Raw genomic sequence first — 19886 nt, 5'->3', positions numbered from 1 at the left:
GTATGCTGGAAGAAAAAATATAGAGAAAGAACAACATAAAGGCATGAGGACAATGATGGTCTCTGCCAGGATCTAGGCAGGATTCCATCCCTACCATGTCACTCTGCTCGCGAGTGGCTTTGCTGTCTTGCCTCTTCTGTTTCTGTTGGCCCCCTTTGGAAAGAGTCAGGAATTCTGGCTTCAGGGACTTCTGTTCAAGTCAGTTGTTGCGAGCTGAGGAAAGTATTCTTTAAAGTTCCTTTGCTCGTATTAACCTGTAGCAATCATGTGAAATCATAGCCATCCTTTTCGTCTCAGTTTCACCCATGAAGAAAGAGACTAATACAAACGGCAACGCTGAGTGAGGAGCTTATCTTGGCGTGACTTTTTCTCAGAGGTTTGATTATAGAATGATTGAAGGGAAAGGTCTGAAAGATCTCTGGAAGGCACACAAAGTGAGGAAACACTTGAAATCCTTCATTGGGCTCACTGCAGGCAGGCAGAGAAAACTTTGTGGATGGTAACATCCCATTGGTTTTCACACAACTGTAAAAAATGGACAGTAGTTCCCAACTGCACTCCGGCTGTGCACTTCCTAAAGGTTCATTTAGCTGACACATTTACTCTTCTCCAAATCCTAGTGAGATTAGTATCAGTTATACTGGCCTTTATTCATAAAAAGATGCCATTAAACAAATATTAAAAATATTTGGAGATTAACTGTGAAATTATTACATTATATTAAAAGCATATAAAAAACAAGTGTTTTTAATTGCGTTTAATCGCGATTAATCACTGAAAAAAAATTATTAATCTAGTTTTTATTATTATTATTGATTGACAGCACTAATACAAAGCTTTCTCAACAAGATTTTAAAGTATTGTCGCACATTTTATTTTTGAAGCATTTTGACTACTTATTCAAGCTTTGGCGGTCGCTAATCCAATTTATCTATCTTAATCTGCGGAGGGCAAATCCCAATAAAAAACTAAATATTAAATTAGGATAGAAACATTTGTCACTTGGATGTCAATAATTGTGTAAAAATCATTAAAAGAGCTTCCTGTCCTCCCCACCTCTTGTGATGATGATGAACTTGAGTAGAGCGCCAGGGTAGAGTTTATCGTCTGGAGCAGAGGACATCTGTTTTGCGTGTGGGAGAGAGAGAGACACAGGCAGTGAAGTGAGACAAGGCAGGCCACGCATGATCAGCAGAGAGAGCCTTTGATCAGACAGACCCCAACACCCCACCTCTCTCCTCTGCTGCGTCAGAAGGGAACATTGGGGCCATCAAACTTGGTCTGTAGATGAGGAAGAGCAGGGATAACACGTTGAACCACCAAGGTGATCTTCTGAATCTGTGAGGATTTAAGATGGAGATTGCAGAGTAAGGGTGCAGAGAAGGCTTGCAGTATGAATGATCATGATGAGGACATGTGTCTCTTGCTTTCTGAGTTATGTTTGTGTATGTTGCTGTTCTTTTGAAGCCTGTGGTGGCTTATAGACAGGGCCTCCACAAAAAGTCTTTGAAGCGCAGCATGACCCAAAATGTAAAGTCTAAACTGGGTTTCATCTGGCGCTTATTGTATCCTGGAGAATGCATGCAGTTAAAGACAGCATGAACATTGACCCCATTGACTTATAACACTTAAATGTCCATGATCCTATTCTGCACAATTAATCAGTGTACACAGTATTCTAAAGAAAATAAAAAAAAATATTTGCAGGATGTATGGGCGGGGGAAATGATATTAGCCAATAATATTGTAGCCTATTTTTAATGATTTTTTAAAGAGTTCTGTATTCTGTTCATTGGTCCAAACCCTTTTCTTCAACACCTAAATGTACTAAATGGTGTGTGTGTGTGTGTGTGTGTGTGTGTGTGTGTGTGTGTGTGTGTGTGTGTGTGTGTGTGTGTGTGTGTGTGTGTGTGTGTGTGTGTGTGTGTGTGTGTGTGTGTGTGTGTGTGTGTGTGTGTGTGTGTGTGTGTGTGTGTGTGTGTGTGTGTGTGTGTGTGTGTGTGTGTGTGTGTGTGTGTGTGTGTGTGTGTGTGTGTGTGTGTGTGTGTGTAGTTATTATTTGATCATTTTGCATTTATTAATAAATCAATTCAATTGAGTCCTTTTTGATTCAATGCATACTTTATTAATAATAATTAGGACAGTGATAATTATGGAAGCTTGTTTCTGCCACAGAATAAAAAAATAAAGGTAATTGTGACTGTTTTATCTCACAATTCTGACGTCTAAGTCAGAATTGTGTGATATAAAATCAGAATTGCGAGTTATAAAGTCAGAATTGTGAGATATCAAGTCAGAATTGCGAGATATAAAGTCAGAATTGTGTGATATAAGTCAGCATTTAGAGATATAAAGTCAGAATTGCGAGTTATAAAGTCAGAATTGTGATATAAAGTCAGAATTGCGAGATATAAAGTCAGAATTGTGAGATATAAAGTCAGAATTGCAAGATATAAAGTCAGAATTGTGAGATATAAAGTCAGAGTTGTGTGATATAAAGTCAGAATTATCAGATAAAAAGTCAGAATTGCGATTTATAAAGTCAGAATTGTGAGTTATAAAGTCTGAATTGCGAGATGTGAAATAAGAAGTGCTAGATATAAAGTCAGAATTGTGTAATAAAAAGTCAGAATTACGAGATATAAAGTCAGAATTGTGAGATATAAAGTCAAAATTGCGAGATATAAAGTCAGATTTGCGAGAAATAAAGTCAGAATTGTGTGATATAAAGTCAGAATTGTGTGATATAAAGTCATAATTGGGAGCTATAAAGTCAGAATTGTGTAATATAAAGTCAGAATTACTAGATATAAAGTCAGAATTGTCAGATATAAAGTCAGAATTGCGAGTTATAAAGTCAGAATTGTGAGTTATAAAGTCAGAATTGCGAGATATAAAGTCAGAATTGCGAGATATAAAGTCAGAATTGTGTGATAAAAAGTCAGAATTGTGTGATATAATTGTGAGATATAAAGTCAGAATTATGAGATATAAAGTAAGAATTGTGAGATATAAAGTCAGAATTGTCAGTTATAAAGTCAGAATTGTGAGATATCAAGTCAGAATTGTCAGTTATAGAGTCAGAATTGTGAGATATCAAGTCAGAATTGTGTGATATAAAGTCGGAATTGTGTGATATAAAGTCAGAATTGTGAGTTATAAAGTCAGAATTGTGTGATATAATTGTGAGATATCAAGTCAGAATTGTGTAATATAAAGTCAGAATTACTAGATATAAAGTCAGAATTGTCAGATATAAAGTCAGAATTGCGAGTTATAAAGTCAGAATTGTGAGTTATAAAGTCAGAATTGCGAGATATAAAGTCAGAATTGCGAGATATAAAGTCAGAATTGTGTGATATAAAGTCAGAATTGTGTGATAAAAAGTCAGAATTGTGTGATATAATTGTGAGATATAAAGTCAGAATTATGAGATATAAAGTAAGAATTGTGAGATATAAAGTCAGAATTGTCAGTTATAAAGTCAGAATTGTGAGATATCAAGTCAGAATTGTCAGTTATAGAGTCAGAATTGTGAGATATCAAGTCAGAATTGTGTGATATAAAGTCGGAATTGTGAGTTATAAAGTCAGAATTGTGTGATATAATTGTGAGATATAAAGTCAGAATTATGAGATATAAAGTCAGAATTGCGAGATATAAAGTCAGAATTGTGTGATATAAAGTCAGAATTGTGAGTTATAAAGTCAGAATTGTGTGATATAATTGTGAGATATAAAGTCAGAATTATGAGATATAAAGTCAGAATTGCGAGATATAAAGTCAGAATTGTGTGATATAAAGTCAGAATTGTGAGTTATAAAGTCAGAATTGTGTGATATAAAGTCATAATTGTGAGATAAAAAGTCAGAATTGTGTGATATAAAGTCAGAATTGTGTGATATAAAGTCAGAATTGTGAGTTATAAAGTCAGAATTGCGAGATATAAAGTCAGATTTGACAGATATAAAATCAGAATTGCGAGTTATAAAGTCAGAATTACGAGATATAAAGTCAGAATTGTGTGATATAATTTTGAGATATAAAGCAAGAATTGTCAGTTATAAAGTCAGAATTGTGTGATATAAAGTCAGAATTGCGAGATATAAAGTCAGAATTGCGAGTTATAAAGTCAGAATTGCGAGATATAAAGTCAGAATTGTGTGATATAAAGTCAGAATTGTGTGATATAAAGTCAGAATTGTGTGATATAAAGTCATAATTGTGAGATATAAAGTCAGAATTGTGTGATATAAAGTCAGAATTGTGAGATATAAAGTCAGAATTATGAGATATAAAGCAAGAATTGTCAGTTATAAAGTCAGAATTGTGAGATATCAAGTCAGAATTGTGTGATATAAAGTCAGAATTGTGAGATATAAAGTCAGAATTGCGAGTTATAAAGTCAGAATTGTGAGTCATAAAGTCAGAATTGTGTGATATAAAGTCAGAATTGTGTGATATAAAGTCAGAATTGTGTGATATAAAGTCATAATTGTGAGATATAAAGTCAGAATTGTGTGATATAAAGTCAGAATTGTGTGATATAAAGTCAGAATTGTGAGATATAAAGTCAGAATTGTGAGATATAAAGTCAGAATTGTGTGATATAAAGTCAGAATTGCGAGATATAAAGTCAGAATTGTGTGATATAAAGTCAGAATTGTGTGATATAAAGTCATAATTGTGAGATAAAAAGTCAGAATTGTGTGATATAAAGTCAGAATTGTGTGATATAAAGTCATAATTGTGAGATAAAAAGTCAGAATTGCGAAATATCAAGTCAGAATTGTGAGTTATAAAGTCAGAATTACGAGATATAAAGTCAGAATTGTGTGATATAATTTTGAGATATAAAGTCAGAATTATGAGATATAAAGCAAGAATTGTCAGTTATAAAGTAAGAATTGTGAGATATCAAGTCAGAATTGTGTGATATAAAGTCAGAATTGTGAGATATAAAGTCAGAATTGCGAGTTATAAAGTCAGAATTGTGAGTTATAAAGTCAGAATTGCGAGATATAAAGTCAGAATTGTGTGATATAAAGTCAGAATTGTGTGATATAAAGTCAGAATTGTGTGATATAAAGTCATAATTGTGAGATATAAAGTCAGAATTGTGTGATATAAAGTCAGAATTGTGAGATATAAAGTCAGAATTATGAGATATAAAGCAAGAATTGTCAGTTATAAAGTCAGAATTGTGAGATATCAAGTCAGAATTGTGTGATATAAAGTCAGAATTGTGAGATATAAAGTCAGAATTGCGAGTTATAAAGTCAGAATTGTGAGTCATAAAGTCAGAATTGCGAGATATAAAGTCAGAATTGTGTGATATAAAGTCAGAATTGTGTGATATAAAGTCAGAATTGTGTGATATAAAGTCATAATTGTGAGATATAAAGTCAGAATTGTGTGATATAAAGTCAGAATTGTGAGATATAAAGTCAGAATTGCGAGTTATAAAGTCAGAATTGTGTGATATATGAAGTCAGAATTGTGAGATATAAAGTCAGAATTGTGTGATATAAAGTCAGAATTGTGTGATATAAAGTCAGGATTGTGTGATATAAAGTCAGAATTGTGTGATATAAAGTCAGAATTGTGTGATATAAAGTCAGAATTGCGAGTTATAACGTCAGAATTGTGTGATATAAAGTCAGAATTTTGAGATATAAAGTCAGAATTGTGTGATATAAAGTCAGAATTGTGTGATATAAAGTCAGAATTTTGAGATATAAAGTCAGAATTGTGTGATTATAAAGTCAGAATTTTGAGATATAAAGTCAGAATTGTGTGATATAAAGTCAGAATTGTGTGATATAATGTCAGAATTGTGAGATATCAAGTCAGAATTGTGAGATATAAAGTCAGAATTGCGAGTTATAAAGTCAGAATTGTGTGATATCAAGTCAGAATTGTGAGATATAAAGTCAGAATTGTGTGATATAAAGTCAAAATTGTGAGATATCAAGTCAGAATTGTGAGATATAAAGTCAGAATTGTGAGATATAAAGTCAGAATTGTGTGATATCAAGTCAGAATTGTGAGATATAAAGTCAGAATTGTGTGATATAAAGTCAGAATTGTGAGATATCAAGTCAGAATTGCGAGTTATAAAGTCAGAATTGTGAGATATAAAGTCAGAATTGCGAGTTATAAAGTCAGAATTGTGAGATATCAAGTCAGAATTGCGAGTTATAAAGTCAGAATTGTGAGTTATAAAGTCAGAATTGTGAGATATAAAGTCAGAATTGTGTGATATAAATTCAGAATTGTGAGATATCAAGTCAGAATTGTGTGATATCAAGTCAGAATTGCGAGTTATAAAGTCAGAATTGTGAGATATAAAGTCAGAATTGCGAGTTATAAAGTCAGAATTGTGAGATATAAAGTCAGAATTGCGAGTTATAAAGTCAGAATTGTGTGATATCAAGTCAGAATTGTGAGATATAAAGTCAGAATTGCGAGTTATAAAGTCAGAATTGTGTGATATCAAGTCAGAATTGTGAGATATAAAGTCAGAATTGTGTGATATAAAGTCAAAATTGTGAGATATCAAGTCAGAATTGTGAGATATAAAGTCAGAATTGTGAGATATAAAGTCAGAATTGTGTGATATCAAGTCAGAATTGTGAGATATAAAGTCAGAATTGTGTGATATAAAGTCAGAATTGTGAGATATCAAGTCAGAATTGCGAGTTATAAAGTCAGAATTGTGAGATATAAAGTCAGAATTGCGAGTTATAAAGTCAGAATTGTGAGATATCAAGTCAGAATTGCGAGTTATAAAGTCAGAATTGTGAGTTATAAAGTCAGAATTGTGAGATATAAAGTCAGAATTGTGTGATATAAATTCAGAATTGTGAGATATCAAGTCAGAATTGTGTGATATCAAGTCAGAATTGCGAGTTATAAAGTCAGAATTGTGAGATATAAAGTCAGAATTGCGAGTTATAAAGTCAGAATTGTGTGATATCAAGTCAGAATTGTGATATCAAGTCAGAATTGTGAGATATCAAGTCAGAATTGTGATATCAAGTCAGAATTGCGAGTTATAAAGTCAGAATTGTGATATAAAGTCAGAATTGTGAGATATAAAGTCAGAATTGTGATATATAAAATCAGAATTGTGAGATATAAAGTCAGAATTGTGAGATATCAAGTCAGAATTGTGCGAGTTATAAAGTCAGAATTGTGAGATATCAAGTCAGAATTGCGAGATATAAAGTCAGAATTGTGAGATATAAAGTCAGAATTGTGAGATATAAAGTCAGAATTGTGAGATATCAAGTCAGAATTGTGCGAGTTATAAAGTCAGAATTGTGCGAGTTATAAAGTCAGAATTGTGAGATATCAAGTCAGAATTGTGAGTTATAAAGTCAGAATTGTGAGATATCAAGTCAGAATTGCGAGATATAAAGTCAGAATTGTGAGATATAAAGTCAGAATTGTAGTCAGAATTGTGAGATATAAAGTCAGAATTGTAGTCAGAATTGTGTGATATAAAGTCAGAATTGTGTGATATAAAGTCAGAATTGTGAGATATAAAGTCAGAATTGTGAGATGTAAAGTCAGAATTGTGAGATATAAAGTCAGAATTGCGAGTTATAAAGTCAGAATTGTGTGATATCAAGTCAGAATTGTGAGATATAAAGTCAGAATTGTGTGATATAAAGTCAAAATTGTGAGATATCAAGTCAGAATTGTGAGATATAAAGTCAGAATTGTGAGATATAAAGTCAGAATTGTGTGATATCAAGTCAGAATTGTGAGATATAAAGTCAGAATTGTGTGATATAAAGTCAGAATTGTGAGATATCAAGTCAGAATTGCGAGTTATAAAGTCAGAATTGTGAGATATAAAGTCAGAATTGCGAGTTATAAAGTCAGAATTGTGAGATATCAAGTCAGAATTGCGAGTTATAAAGTCAGAATTGTGAGTTATAAAGTCAGAATTGTGAGATATAAAGTCAGAATTGTGTGATATAAATTCAGAATTGTGAGATATCAAGTCAGAATTGTGTGATATCAAGTCAGAATTGCGAGTTATAAAGTCAGAATTGTGAGATATAAAGTCAGAATTGCGAGTTATAAAGTCAGAATTGTGTGATATCAAGTCAGAATTGTGATATCAAGTCAGAATTGTGAGATATCAAGTCAGAATTGTGATATCAAGTCAGAATTGCGAGTTATAAAGTCAGAATTGTGATATAAAGTCAGAATTGTGAGATATAAAGTCAGAATTGTGATATATAAAATCAGAATTGCGAGATATAAAGTCAGAATTGTGTAATATAAAGTCAGAATTGTGAGATATAAAGTCAGAATTGTGAGATATCAAGTCAGAATTGTGCGAGTTATAAAGTCAGAATTGTGAGATATCAAGTCAGAATTGCGAGATATAAAGTCAGAATTGTGAGATATAAAGTCAGAATTGTGAGATATAAAGTCAGAATTGTGAGATATCAAGTCAGAATTGTGCGAGTTATAAAGTCAGAATTGTGCGAGTTATAAAGTCAGAATTGTGAGATATCAAGTCAGAATTGTGAGTTATAAAGTCAGAATTGTGAGATATCAAGTCAGAATTGCGAGATATAAAGTCAGAATTGTGAGATATAAAGTCAGAATTGTAGTCAGAATTGTGAGATATAAAGTCAGAATTGTAGTCAGAATTGTGTGATATAAAGTCAGAATTGTGTGATATAAAGTCAGAATTGTGAGATATAAAGTCAGAATTGTGAGATGTAAAGTCAGAATTGTGAGATATAAAGTCAGAATTGTGTGATATAAAGATAAAAATTCGCAACTATCTTTTAAAATGTTTTATTCTGTGGCGGAAGCAAGCTTCCATAGATAATACCCCAACATACAAATAATTATATATTATTGTAATATTTAAATGCATTATCATTTTTAATGAATAAATGTTTAAGCACATTAAAATGGCTTAGTATTTGAAAAACACGTGTCATTCTTGAGGCTTGAGACTTTAGGTTGATGTGATTAGTAACAAACAGCAAAGTGCTTTGGAGTACTGTCATGGTTTGAGGACAACGGGAAGCCTTTTTTTTGTACCGCCACAGACTTTATGTCTCCATATTAAAGTAAACCAGATGAAAGAGATACAAATCCCTTAATGTGTAATCATTTACCTGCATGCACTGTCCCGACTCCTGAGTCTTCCTCCAGGAATTCACAGCCCCTCTCCATCCACTGAACGCAGCATTACCCGTAATGTCAAACAGCTGTCAAGAGAGTGAGCCATGACTGTCTCAGACTTAGTGAGAAAGAATGAGCAAGCGTGCAATTCCTCTTCCTTGTTGATGTTTCTCTGCTGTCTGTTTTGTTGTGTTGCCAATGGTAACCCAATGGAGCATCGATTGACAGATATGCAGCCTGGAAATCAAAGAATTGAAGAGCACTCTTGTATACGAAACCCTTAAAAGAGACTGAAGGAGTCTTCCAAAGGTCTGGGAAACAGGCTTTTCCTGGATCATTAAAGCAGAAGAAGGGTCTTAAATTATTTCCATGATTCCTACTATTTTTGTTCCAAAATCCACCTGATATGCTGTCATGCGTTAGACATTTCACTCCAGATGGGTTTATTTGAAACTCAGACATCTTTTTCATATGGGCTATAAGGTCACAGCTGTATCGATTTGATATGGCGTTGAACTAAGACAGATCCTCTAACCATATTTACATGCATGACGAAATTTCTCAGAAGTATTTGTCTTTGGGCCTTTTTGGGGGTTTATACATAAGGAAATGTTGTGCTTTCATCTGAATAAAACTGGCTTGATCACCAGATGTTCCTTTTATAAGATACTATGTGTGCTCTTCCCAGGTCAGAGGTCACAGTGGCTCCAAAGATGTCAGACAGTCGCTGCACGACATTCAGCGGCAGAACCAACTAAGGAGCGCGCCGTCTTCACCTCGCCGTCATAAGAGGAGATGGTCGCAGATTCGCTCAGAGGGAGTCCTTCCCAAACATGCTCCGCAGGAAGAAGACGAACCCTTCATTTTAGACCTGAAGAACTTTCCCGACCTTGCCAACGCAGACCTGGGCTCCCAAAACCCCAACATTCAAGTAAGAACAGGCCCAATCTCACCTTATTGTCATTTTGCCTCAATTGCCTCAGAATCAAGTTTCTTCCTGTGTACAAATGCTTTTAACCCTCTGGTGCTCTTCGGTCATTTCTGACCGGAAAATTTTCTGTTTTGAAATGTTAAAAATCACAGCTTCATCGGAATGATATGAAACTTGGTGACTTTTCTTGCATTAGGTATTTAAACACACAAAAGATTGGGGTTATGATTCGAGCATGCTAATTAGTCGGGAAAAAAAAGTAGCGTTCATTGTCTTTGGTCATAAATGACCGACCATAGGAAATGAATGGGAAATCGGCAAAAACACAAAAATTCACAGAATATTTGTGTGTACAATCTACAAATCGGCTAAAATGCTGAAAAAAAGTACACAGCAGTAAAGGGGTGACACTCTAAAACATCAAGAGTGTGATATTGACACATCCACTCTCACACACACGCACACTTATACACACACACCTATGAAAAACTGAGCCTCTGAACCACATTTTGAATTTTTTTAAATCACAGCTTCATCGGAAAAATATGAAACTTGGTGACTTTTCTAGCATTAGGTATGTTAACACCCAAAAAAATTGAGGGCATGATTCGAGCATGCTAAGTGGTCGTAAAAAAAATACTCCCACTTGTGCTCTTTGGTCAAAAACGACCCCCATAGGAAATGAATGGGAAATCTGCAAAAACACAAAAATTCACAGAATTTGTGTGTGTACAATCTACAAATCGGCCACAATGCTGAAAAAAGGACACAGCAGTAAAGGGGGGGCACTCTAAAACATCAAGAGTGTGATATTGACACATCCACTCACACACACACGCACACTCATACACACACACACACACACCTATGAAAAACTGAACCTATGAACCACATTTGGAATTATTAAAAATCACAGCTTCATCAGAATGATATGAAACTTGGTGACTTTTCTAGCATTCGCATTTAAACACACAAACAAATTGTGCTCTTGGTCAAAAATGACCCCCATAGGAAATGAATGGGAAATCTGCAAAAACACAAATTCACAGAAAAAAATCTATATTTCTAACAAAAAAAATATCAAAAACTTTATAATAAATAGTCTTTGAGATTTTTTAAATATATATTCAAATCCATAAAAAAAAAAAAAATTAAATGTGTTCAAAACAGAACTAGGGAATTCTCAAGCCTCTCCATGGAGAGCTCTAGTGATTACACCCATGGTTGCATGATTTCTTAAATAATTCCAAAAGAGGGAGCTAATCTGCCTTCAAAAAATATATATTTTGAAGGCCTAGTCTCTATTTTAACCTGAAATACTGCAAATGACAAACATATTTTTTGTATCATTTTCAATGGCAAAAATAGACCATAATTATTGCATAAATATTAAAAAATACCATCAAATCATCTCTAAATACAAAATAAAAAATATTATTGAAGAAAAATAAATTGCATTGGTTTTATTGGGGTGGAGAAAGTTTAATTTTTAGGTTAATTTTTACACTTATGACCGGGAAGACAACCAATGCAACCCCTAAACGAAGAGCTTGACCCCAGAGGGTTAGAGAAAAAACACAGTGTTTACAGGCTTTTGGACCACAAGAAAATGAGGTAAATGAACTGAATCCGTCATTTCGTGTTGTGGGGCTCTTGGGTTTCTTTTGTTGTATGTCTATAATCTTGGCATTAGTTCTTTTAAAGACAGTTGTTAATATTATGGGGGTAGTTTGTTATTCCTGATATGTTTAACATCTCACCGTTCCCAAAACCTTGTCATTTCTTTCCTTAGGGTGAACTAAAGCATTGTATAATGAGCTGGGTAATGGATTGATTTTACTTGGCAACAGTTTGTGGTGTATGTAATTAACCTATGCACTCATTGTTTCACTGTTATTGCTGCTGTGATTGCAGTAGGGACTTCAGGTTTCTGTGCTGTTGCCGGTCATGTCACAGCTGCTCCTAAACCGGAGAGGCCTCTTAAATTACCCCAAGCGAGACCTTTATACTGGTGTAGCTCATTTCAGCTATTCTGCTCAAACTTCTGCACAGTGTACCAAAAAGAAATCCCAAGAAAATCCAAAAGGTGAAAGGCCACAGTATTATTTTAACAGCCACTTTTAATGCTCCCTCCAAGAGCAGATCCCAATCTTTAAATGTTTTTACAACACCGGTAAAGAAGGGATTTTTATATTTTTAGTACCGTTATGAAGTTTATGTGCGTAAGTGGACTTGAGAGGAAACTAAGTTAGACTTTAGGGAAAAAATACACAGGAGATCCCTGGTAAGCAAATTGACTTTTATAATAGGGAAAATTCCAGAGTCTTCCAAGTGGGACGGGTCCATCTTCTCTACTTTTTAGAAAAGCTATTTTGTTTTTATGTGTCTCTAATATGGCGGCAGCCCATGTAAGTGTATGTTTTACTGCGTTTAGCAGGTAATGCTGTGAATATTTGGTTTTTAATACGTCAGTATGCAATAGTCGCCAAAGTACTGAACACTTTGTGGTAAGTTATTACTAAGTTATTAAACGTAATTTCGTACACCCATCTAATCTTCCAATTAATACCAAGGTATAAAAACAGCAGCTTACCTCTTCCCATTTTTAGTTCCTGCAGCATCCCTCCTCCTCCCATGTTCCTCCTTTTGTACAATTTTGCCTGTTATAGGGGGGCAATCGGAGCTCGGTAGAATATCCTCTCCGAGCCCATCTATAGCAGACAGCAAACCAAATCTGTTAAAAGGGTTAGTTCACCAAAAAATGAAAATGATGTCATTAATTACTCACCCTCATGTCGTTCGACACCCGTAAGACCTCCGTTCATATTCGGAACACAAATGAAGATATTTTAGTTGAAAGCTGATGGCTGAGAAAGGCTTCAGATAGGCCTCCATTGGCATTCAGTACATTTACACTCACAAGACCCATAAAAGGCACTTAAAACGTTGTTACAAAGTCCATCTCACCACAGTGACGCTACAATAATTTTACGATGCGACAACAATAGTTTTTGTGCGCAAAAAATATCTAAATAACGCCTTTATCCAACTTGTTCTTGTCTTCCGTGTATGCCTCCACGACGCATGTGCGAGAATATTACGCAGATCCGGCGTTCGGACACATGACCCAGAAGCGATTTGTTTTCAAGCAGAGGAAGACGCGCGTGTCTAAGCTGTTGAATTCTACATTGATCGTGCTTTAGGTCTCGGCGTAGTGCTCAAAATGGGGCTAAAGTGTGCATTTCATGGATTCCCGAACCTCGGCGCTACGTCATATTCTCGCGCATGCGTCGTGGAGGCATACACGGAAGACAAGAAGAGGTTGAATTAAGTCTTTTTTGAAAATTTAGATTTTTTTTGCGCACAAAAACTATTGTCGTCGCTTCGTAAAATTATTGTAGAGCCACTGTTGTGAGATGGACTTTGTAACAACGTTTTAAGTGCCTTTTATGGGTCTTGTGAGTGTAAATGTACTGAATGCCAATTGAGGCCTATCTGAGGCCTTTCTCAGCCATCAGCTTTCAACAAAAATATCTTCATTTGTGTTCCGAAGATGAATGGAGGTCTTACGGGTGTCGAACGACATGAGGGTGAGTAATTAATGACATCATTTTCATTTTTGGGTGAACTAACCCTTTAACACTTTCACTAAGATTATATGGTCACACAAACTTACATTTTGAGTAATTATCTCTCATGTTATCTGCCATGTTATCAAAATTCTCAATGACTCCCCATTCATAGTGGTAACACATTTGATAAGAACATGACAAAGTAATGCAGTGAAGATTCCTTAAATATCTTTTTGCTATTGAACTTAAAGGTGCAGTATGCGATCTTCCAGATTTGCTGTTGAACACTTATTTATAGATATTTGAATTCATCCCAAACAAACCCACCCCCTCTCATCATTGTTCCGCCTCCAAAATTCACTTAAGTCCGCACATAGCTAGTCCGCATCCGAGCTGGTCATGCGTGCTAACAAGGATGCTAAACACCGCATTCTGTGGTCTAGTGTCACTAGCTGGCCTCCGTTACAAACGCAATGCAAGAGTGGATGTCTATTTATCATAGTCGAAGCAAAACAAAATAATGCTTCATGAAAAATAAAGCAAAGATGATTAACGAACGACAAGGAAGCACACAAAAATGAACATAAAGTACACAAGAGTAAATACAAGTTGGTTGTTAGTCGCCAGCTGTACAGCAGCTCCAGACAAACAATGACATTCAAAACTGTCCTGATACTATGGCTAGCATTACAAAACCAATGTTACTCGCGCATGGAGCAGAAACAATGCAACCTCGGCGTACGTTTTCAGGCCTTCCCGTGTAGATCTCTCCAGCGCTGGAAAGCTTTTCTAATATAAAGCGGGTCCTAAAGCTCTTGCTTGATCATAGTCCTTCTTTTTCCAGTGATATTCCTCTGAGATTGTCGTTCATCTATCTTTCAACAGCCTTTCTTCAAATCTCCCTCTTGCTCACTCTTTCTCCTCCACCATGTTGTGGTGCTCGGCCTGACCAACTTTTCAACAGCGTTTTTGAAAAATCGCTTACTGCACCTTTAAATTTGCCATTTCATGGACCTCCAATTATCTAAACCTTGGATCTTTTTGTCTATAAAAGTCATGTGTTGTGTTTTTTCGAAGTATGAGAGTAGAATACAGTCATGATTAGTTTAAGGAGGAGGTGGAGGCCGACTGTTGTAAACAGGGCAGTTACAGTAGCGTAATCACCCGCTCTAAACTGCTCCGTGCCTTTATAAACAGCTGCTCCAGCCATCAGATTGTTACGCTGTAGGGGAAATAAACAACCAGTCCTTTGTCTCGGCCTGCTGGAACACTTGCTATCGTTTTCCTGGTCTGCCTGGCTCGGGCACTACGAGCCCAAGCATGCAGAGAACAAATCTGTCACCTCAAAAGATCCTTCGAAATAAACAAACAGGAGGAAAAGAAAAACTTTGAACATTCTGAACATGCTTAACAGTACTCAAGGGGGGCGATAGAGTTACCTTCAGATGTCTGCGGCATTAAACCAAATATGTTGTTATTCAGGTTAACACTGTGCGTTCAAATGTTTGGGTTCTGTTAGATTGTGTTTTAGAAAGTGATAGTGACATGTGAAGGCCAAGTATGGTAACCCATACTCAGAATTTGTACCCATCCAAGTTAGTGGACACACATTAGGAGTAGTGAGTAGTGAACACACACACACACACACACACACACACACACACTGCAAACCATGTCACACACTGACCCTGTCCCAAATTGAACCCTAAAAACTTGCGGTCTACCTACAAGTCCGCACTTTCATGATGTAGCACCGTTTTGGCTGTCGGGAAGAAGTGTGCTGTAGAGCTCCCATCAGTGCAGGCTCGGCAAAAGTGCGACCAGCTCGTGAGCACCTTTCTGAAACCTAAAATGACAAATGGGACACCTTATGGTCTCATGGACTTAACAAGCATGCGGCAGCCATTGTAAGTCCACAAAACCGAAAGTGCATGTGAAGTGTGCCATTTGGGACAGGGTGTCCCAAACCATGTCCTAGTTCAAGGGTCCATTATTCATTTCTTTGCAATTCCAAAAATGAGCTTGACCACATTAGCTGGGTTTTGTAGAACTACGACTTTCTCACATCCCTTTTTTTGCTGATCAACTTATAACATTTATCTCTCCACTAGGTTACCATTGAGGTTGTGGACAGCCCACAGATGGAGATTGAGATGGATCTGGCCAAGGAGAGCAGGAATGACTGGTCTTTGAGCTCGGAAGAGTGGCTAGGCCATAAAAAGCTCTTTTGGCCACTGTTCTGGGAATACCACGACTCCAGTCAAGAAGGTCCTGGGCAAGGCAGTCTGGAGGAAAACGAGGAGGAACTCAACTACGAGGGAGAAGATTCCCTTTTGAGTGGTGTGGGTGCAGACTGGAACAGGCGATGGAAGGGCTGGGACTCCATGGACAATTACGGTAAGCACAGGAGGTTTTTTTCAGAGAGAGTTTGGACATACAGCCCTGTTGCTGTGCAAAAATGTATCGTAAAAATCACAATAATTGAGCTGAATTAAAGTCTTTTCATGAATTTCCAACTGTAATCGGAAACCATGAGTTTTTTTCGTTTTTGTTTTTCTTCAGCCTTGTTATCGGAAGTATCAGCGCTTCCTATGTTGGGGCTTCTTGGAACGGCGGGGCACGTATACCGAGCTGATTTCCTCAGTAATGCGGGCCCCAGCCTCCTCTTTAAGTCTTGACATTATGATTTATGCTTTGAGGGTTGTATTCAAGAACTGCTACATAAACATGTCATTCCTGTTGCCACTTCCAGAGACTTTCTCTTGATGCCTATCAGCGGTAAACAGTGAAAGGCGACCCAGTGCTGTGCGTCCTAATACATTATCACAATATTAGTTGTGGTACGCATGTTATCTGGCCACTAAACTGCTTCTTTGTCGGTTAGGCAGATCATTACCTCACAATGTTTACATACAGGGCAAACCGTAGTGCTGAAATATCATTTTAATGCGATTTTTATCCTTAAAAAGCAGAACACAACCTATCATCAAGTGCTCTGAACCTTTTCAAAGTATACGGTGAAGAAAAGATCACACAGTGAAAGTATTGAATAAGGGATTGCTGGAGGAAACTCAATGCTACGTCTGGTTCACGTTAGTGACAGCGGGCTTGAGCATCAGCTTTGTGTGTTGTCTTTGAAGTTGACACTAGTGCTTGGAAAACGTAGCTGTTTGAAAACTGGGTCCCAACGCTTGCTATAGAGCATGGGGCCTCTTCACTGGCTAAACAACTAATATTTGCATTCAATTAGACAGCAGATTGAATGAAGGCCAGCATGCTTGGGCTGACAAAGAAAGCGTCTGCTGTGTTTTCATCCCACGACTGGCGCATCGCTGTGATTCACACGGCCCAGCCCTTTGAGTTCTCCCAAGAATTTGTGGCAGTTCTCAGGCCTTGGAATGAAAGTTTCCGGGGGGAGTTTCACACCAAAGTTATATTCATTGCCTGAGTATATTGTTAAAGCATTCAGTCAATGTGCTTTTATGTGCAAGACATTTTAAAAATCGGCAAACAATATTAACTGCTGGGAAGTATAACATTGTACTCAAAGCTTTTTTTGAGTTTTTTCCTCTACTTTTAGGTGGCAGCAATTAATGATTGAAAAAACTTTTTCCAAACAGGTGGTGCTTAGCTGCAAACTCATAAGATACTAATATTCACAAGTTTGGGGTCAGTTTTTTTAAAGAAAATTGTTTGCCTACAATAAACTACTGCTTGTTAATAGTTAATAAGGTAGTTGTTAAGTTTTGGTATTGGGTAGGATTAAGGGATGTAGAATATGGTCATGCAGAAAAAGGCATTAATATGTGCTTTATAGGTAGTAATAAACTAGCCTGGTCCTACCAGACTCTCGTACATTTCATTTGTTCAGAGAGTCTGGCCACTCTCCATTGACAAGCATTAACTTTCTTGAAGGCGGGTACTCTGTTGAAGTTTAAAACTATTGGATCTGCCCAGAGCCACTCTGGATCTGCCATAACCAATCGCTAACGTTTAGTTGTGACGTATGTCATCTCAAACTAGCGCACAACATCAACGTCATAGTTCTCAGCCACTCCCTCTGTTCGCTGATTGGACCGGTTCAAATTTGACTGGAGAAAATAGAATATTTTCAGAATATTTTCAGAGAATATACCGCAATCCCAGACCAAGTACTGAAGGAAAATGAAAATTGAGCAGAAGTAAGGAGGGCAGAGCCAGGCTACTAATAAACAGCCAATATCCTAGAAATATGCATGCTAATAAGCAACTAGTTAATAGTGAGAATTGAACCCTTAACTAAAGTGTTACCAAATAGAAAACAGTTATTTTAATAAAGAAATTTTAATAAAATTACTATATTTCTTATCAAATAAATGCAGCCTTGGTAAGCTTAAAATACTTTCAAAAACTTTCAAAAATATTTTATTCAACCCAAACTTTTGTATGGTTGTGTGTATTACAATATCTTTTTTTTTTAAGTGATGAAGTTAAGCAACAAGGTGTTTTAAAGGGTTAGTTCACCCAAAAATAAAAATTATGTCATTAATTACTCACCCTCATGTCGTTCGACACCCGTAAGACCTCCGTTCATATTCAGAACACAAATGAAGATATTTTAGTGGAAAGCTGATGGCTGAGAAAGGCTTCAGATAGGCCACCATTGGCATTCAGTACATTTACACTCCCAAGACCCATAAAAGGCACTTAAAACGTTGTTACAAAGTCCATATCACCACAGTGGCTCTACAATAATTTGACGATGTGACGACAATAGTTTTTGTGCGCAAAAAAAATCAAAATAACACCTTTATCCAACTTGTTCTTGTCTTCCGTGTGTGCCTCCACGACGCATGCGCGAGAATATGACGTAGCGCCGAGGTTCGGGAATCCATTAAATGCGCACTTTAACCCCATTTTGAGAACTACGCCGAGACCTAAAGCACGATCAATGTAGAATTCAACAGCTTAGATACGCGCGTCTTCCTCTGCTTGTAAACAAATTGCTTCTGGGTCATGTGTCCGAACGCCGGATCTGCGTCATATTCTCGCGCATGCGTTGTGGAGGCACACACGGAAGACAAGAACAAGTTGGATAAAGGTGTTATTTTGATTTTTCTTTGCGCACAAAAACTATTGTCGTCGCATCGTAAAATTTCACTCAGTCACTGTGGTGAGATGGACTTTGTAACGACGTTTTAAGTGCCTTTTATGGGTCTTGTGAGTGTAAATGTACTGAATGCCAATGGAGGCCTTTCTCAGCCATCAGCTTTCAACAAAAATATCTTCATTTGTGTTCCGAATATGAACAGAGGTCTTACGGGTGTCGAACGACATGAGGGTGAGTAATTAATGACATAATTTTCATTTTTAGGTGAACTAACCCTTTAATAGTGTCTCTTTAAACTTTGACACCAAAAACTGTTGTTCTTAAGTCTCTCTCTCTCTCTCTCTCTCTCTCTCTCTCTCTCTCTCTCTCTCTCTCTCTATATATATATATATATATATATATATATATATATGTAGTGTATATACAGTATATAAGTATATAAATATATTATCAGGGATAACAAAAATGTTTTAACAGAAAATCTTCACACATATAAACTCTTATATGGATTGTTAAACTACAATTTATGCTGGAGCATAATCTCCATACAGCATATTCTATAATCTACATACAGTATATTATTTTATAAGCATTATTTTACAAGGGCATTTTTCAACTCCATCTGTCATTGACTTTCAGGGTGATCCTCAACTGAGGTTGTGTTGCACCATGTTCTGTCAGCATCATTAGAGGGAAAGTGCATTGGTGGTGTGTGGTCAAATCCAACACCCAGCCAAAAAAGAAGCAATTGCAGCATGCTTGCTGCGGTCATGTCAGCAGTAGAGCCTCTGAGGATGTGGGTACGAAACCGAACCGGCTTCTCTCTGTTGCCTCTGTGGATCTAAAATAGACCTAATGAGTGTACTTGGAGTAGGAGTGTGTTGTGTACAAACAAGCTTAAATGGGTAACCGTGAAGGGCAAATGAGCCACATTATTAATGATGTGGTCTATGCTAGAGGCGTACAGTAATGAAGCGCTTTTCTGCAATTATGGTGAGCCACAGAATTACAGGAAGGCCACGTTCAGCAATGTTATAGCTTTAGGTCGTTTTTCCCCCTCCGCTGCCCTTACGAAAATTATTTACCACGGTTTTACTATGGTAACCTATTACAGTGCCTATGGTATTTTAGT

At 36.5% G+C, this 19886-nt stretch overlaps 1 protein-coding gene across 2 annotated transcripts in view; it reads left to right on the top strand.

Moving 5' to 3' along the window:
- ism2a (isthmin 2a) overlaps window positions 1-19886 on the top strand; it is a 38520-nt gene that overhangs the window by 9001 nt on the left and 9633 nt on the right. For both annotated transcript variants that reach the window (XR_013817733.1, XM_079832820.1), the window contains exons 2-3: window positions 9851-10093; window positions 15777-16062. Coding sequence is in view for 1 of the 2 variants with exons in the window: in XM_079832820.1 (XP_079688946.1) it covers window positions 9851-10093; window positions 15777-16062 (529 nt within the window). In the remaining variant the exon portion in view is untranslated. The remainder of the gene's footprint in view (window positions 1-9850; window positions 10094-15776; window positions 16063-19886) is intronic.

The sequence above is a fragment of the Gobio gobio genome (genome assembly GCF_949357685.1).
Source record: "Gobio gobio genome assembly, chromosome: 13".
Lineage (NCBI taxonomy): Eukaryota > Metazoa > Chordata > Actinopteri > Cypriniformes > Gobionidae > Gobio > Gobio gobio.
Note: the sequence above shows the minus strand (reverse complement) of the source record. Positions and strands in the feature narration are given on the sequence as shown.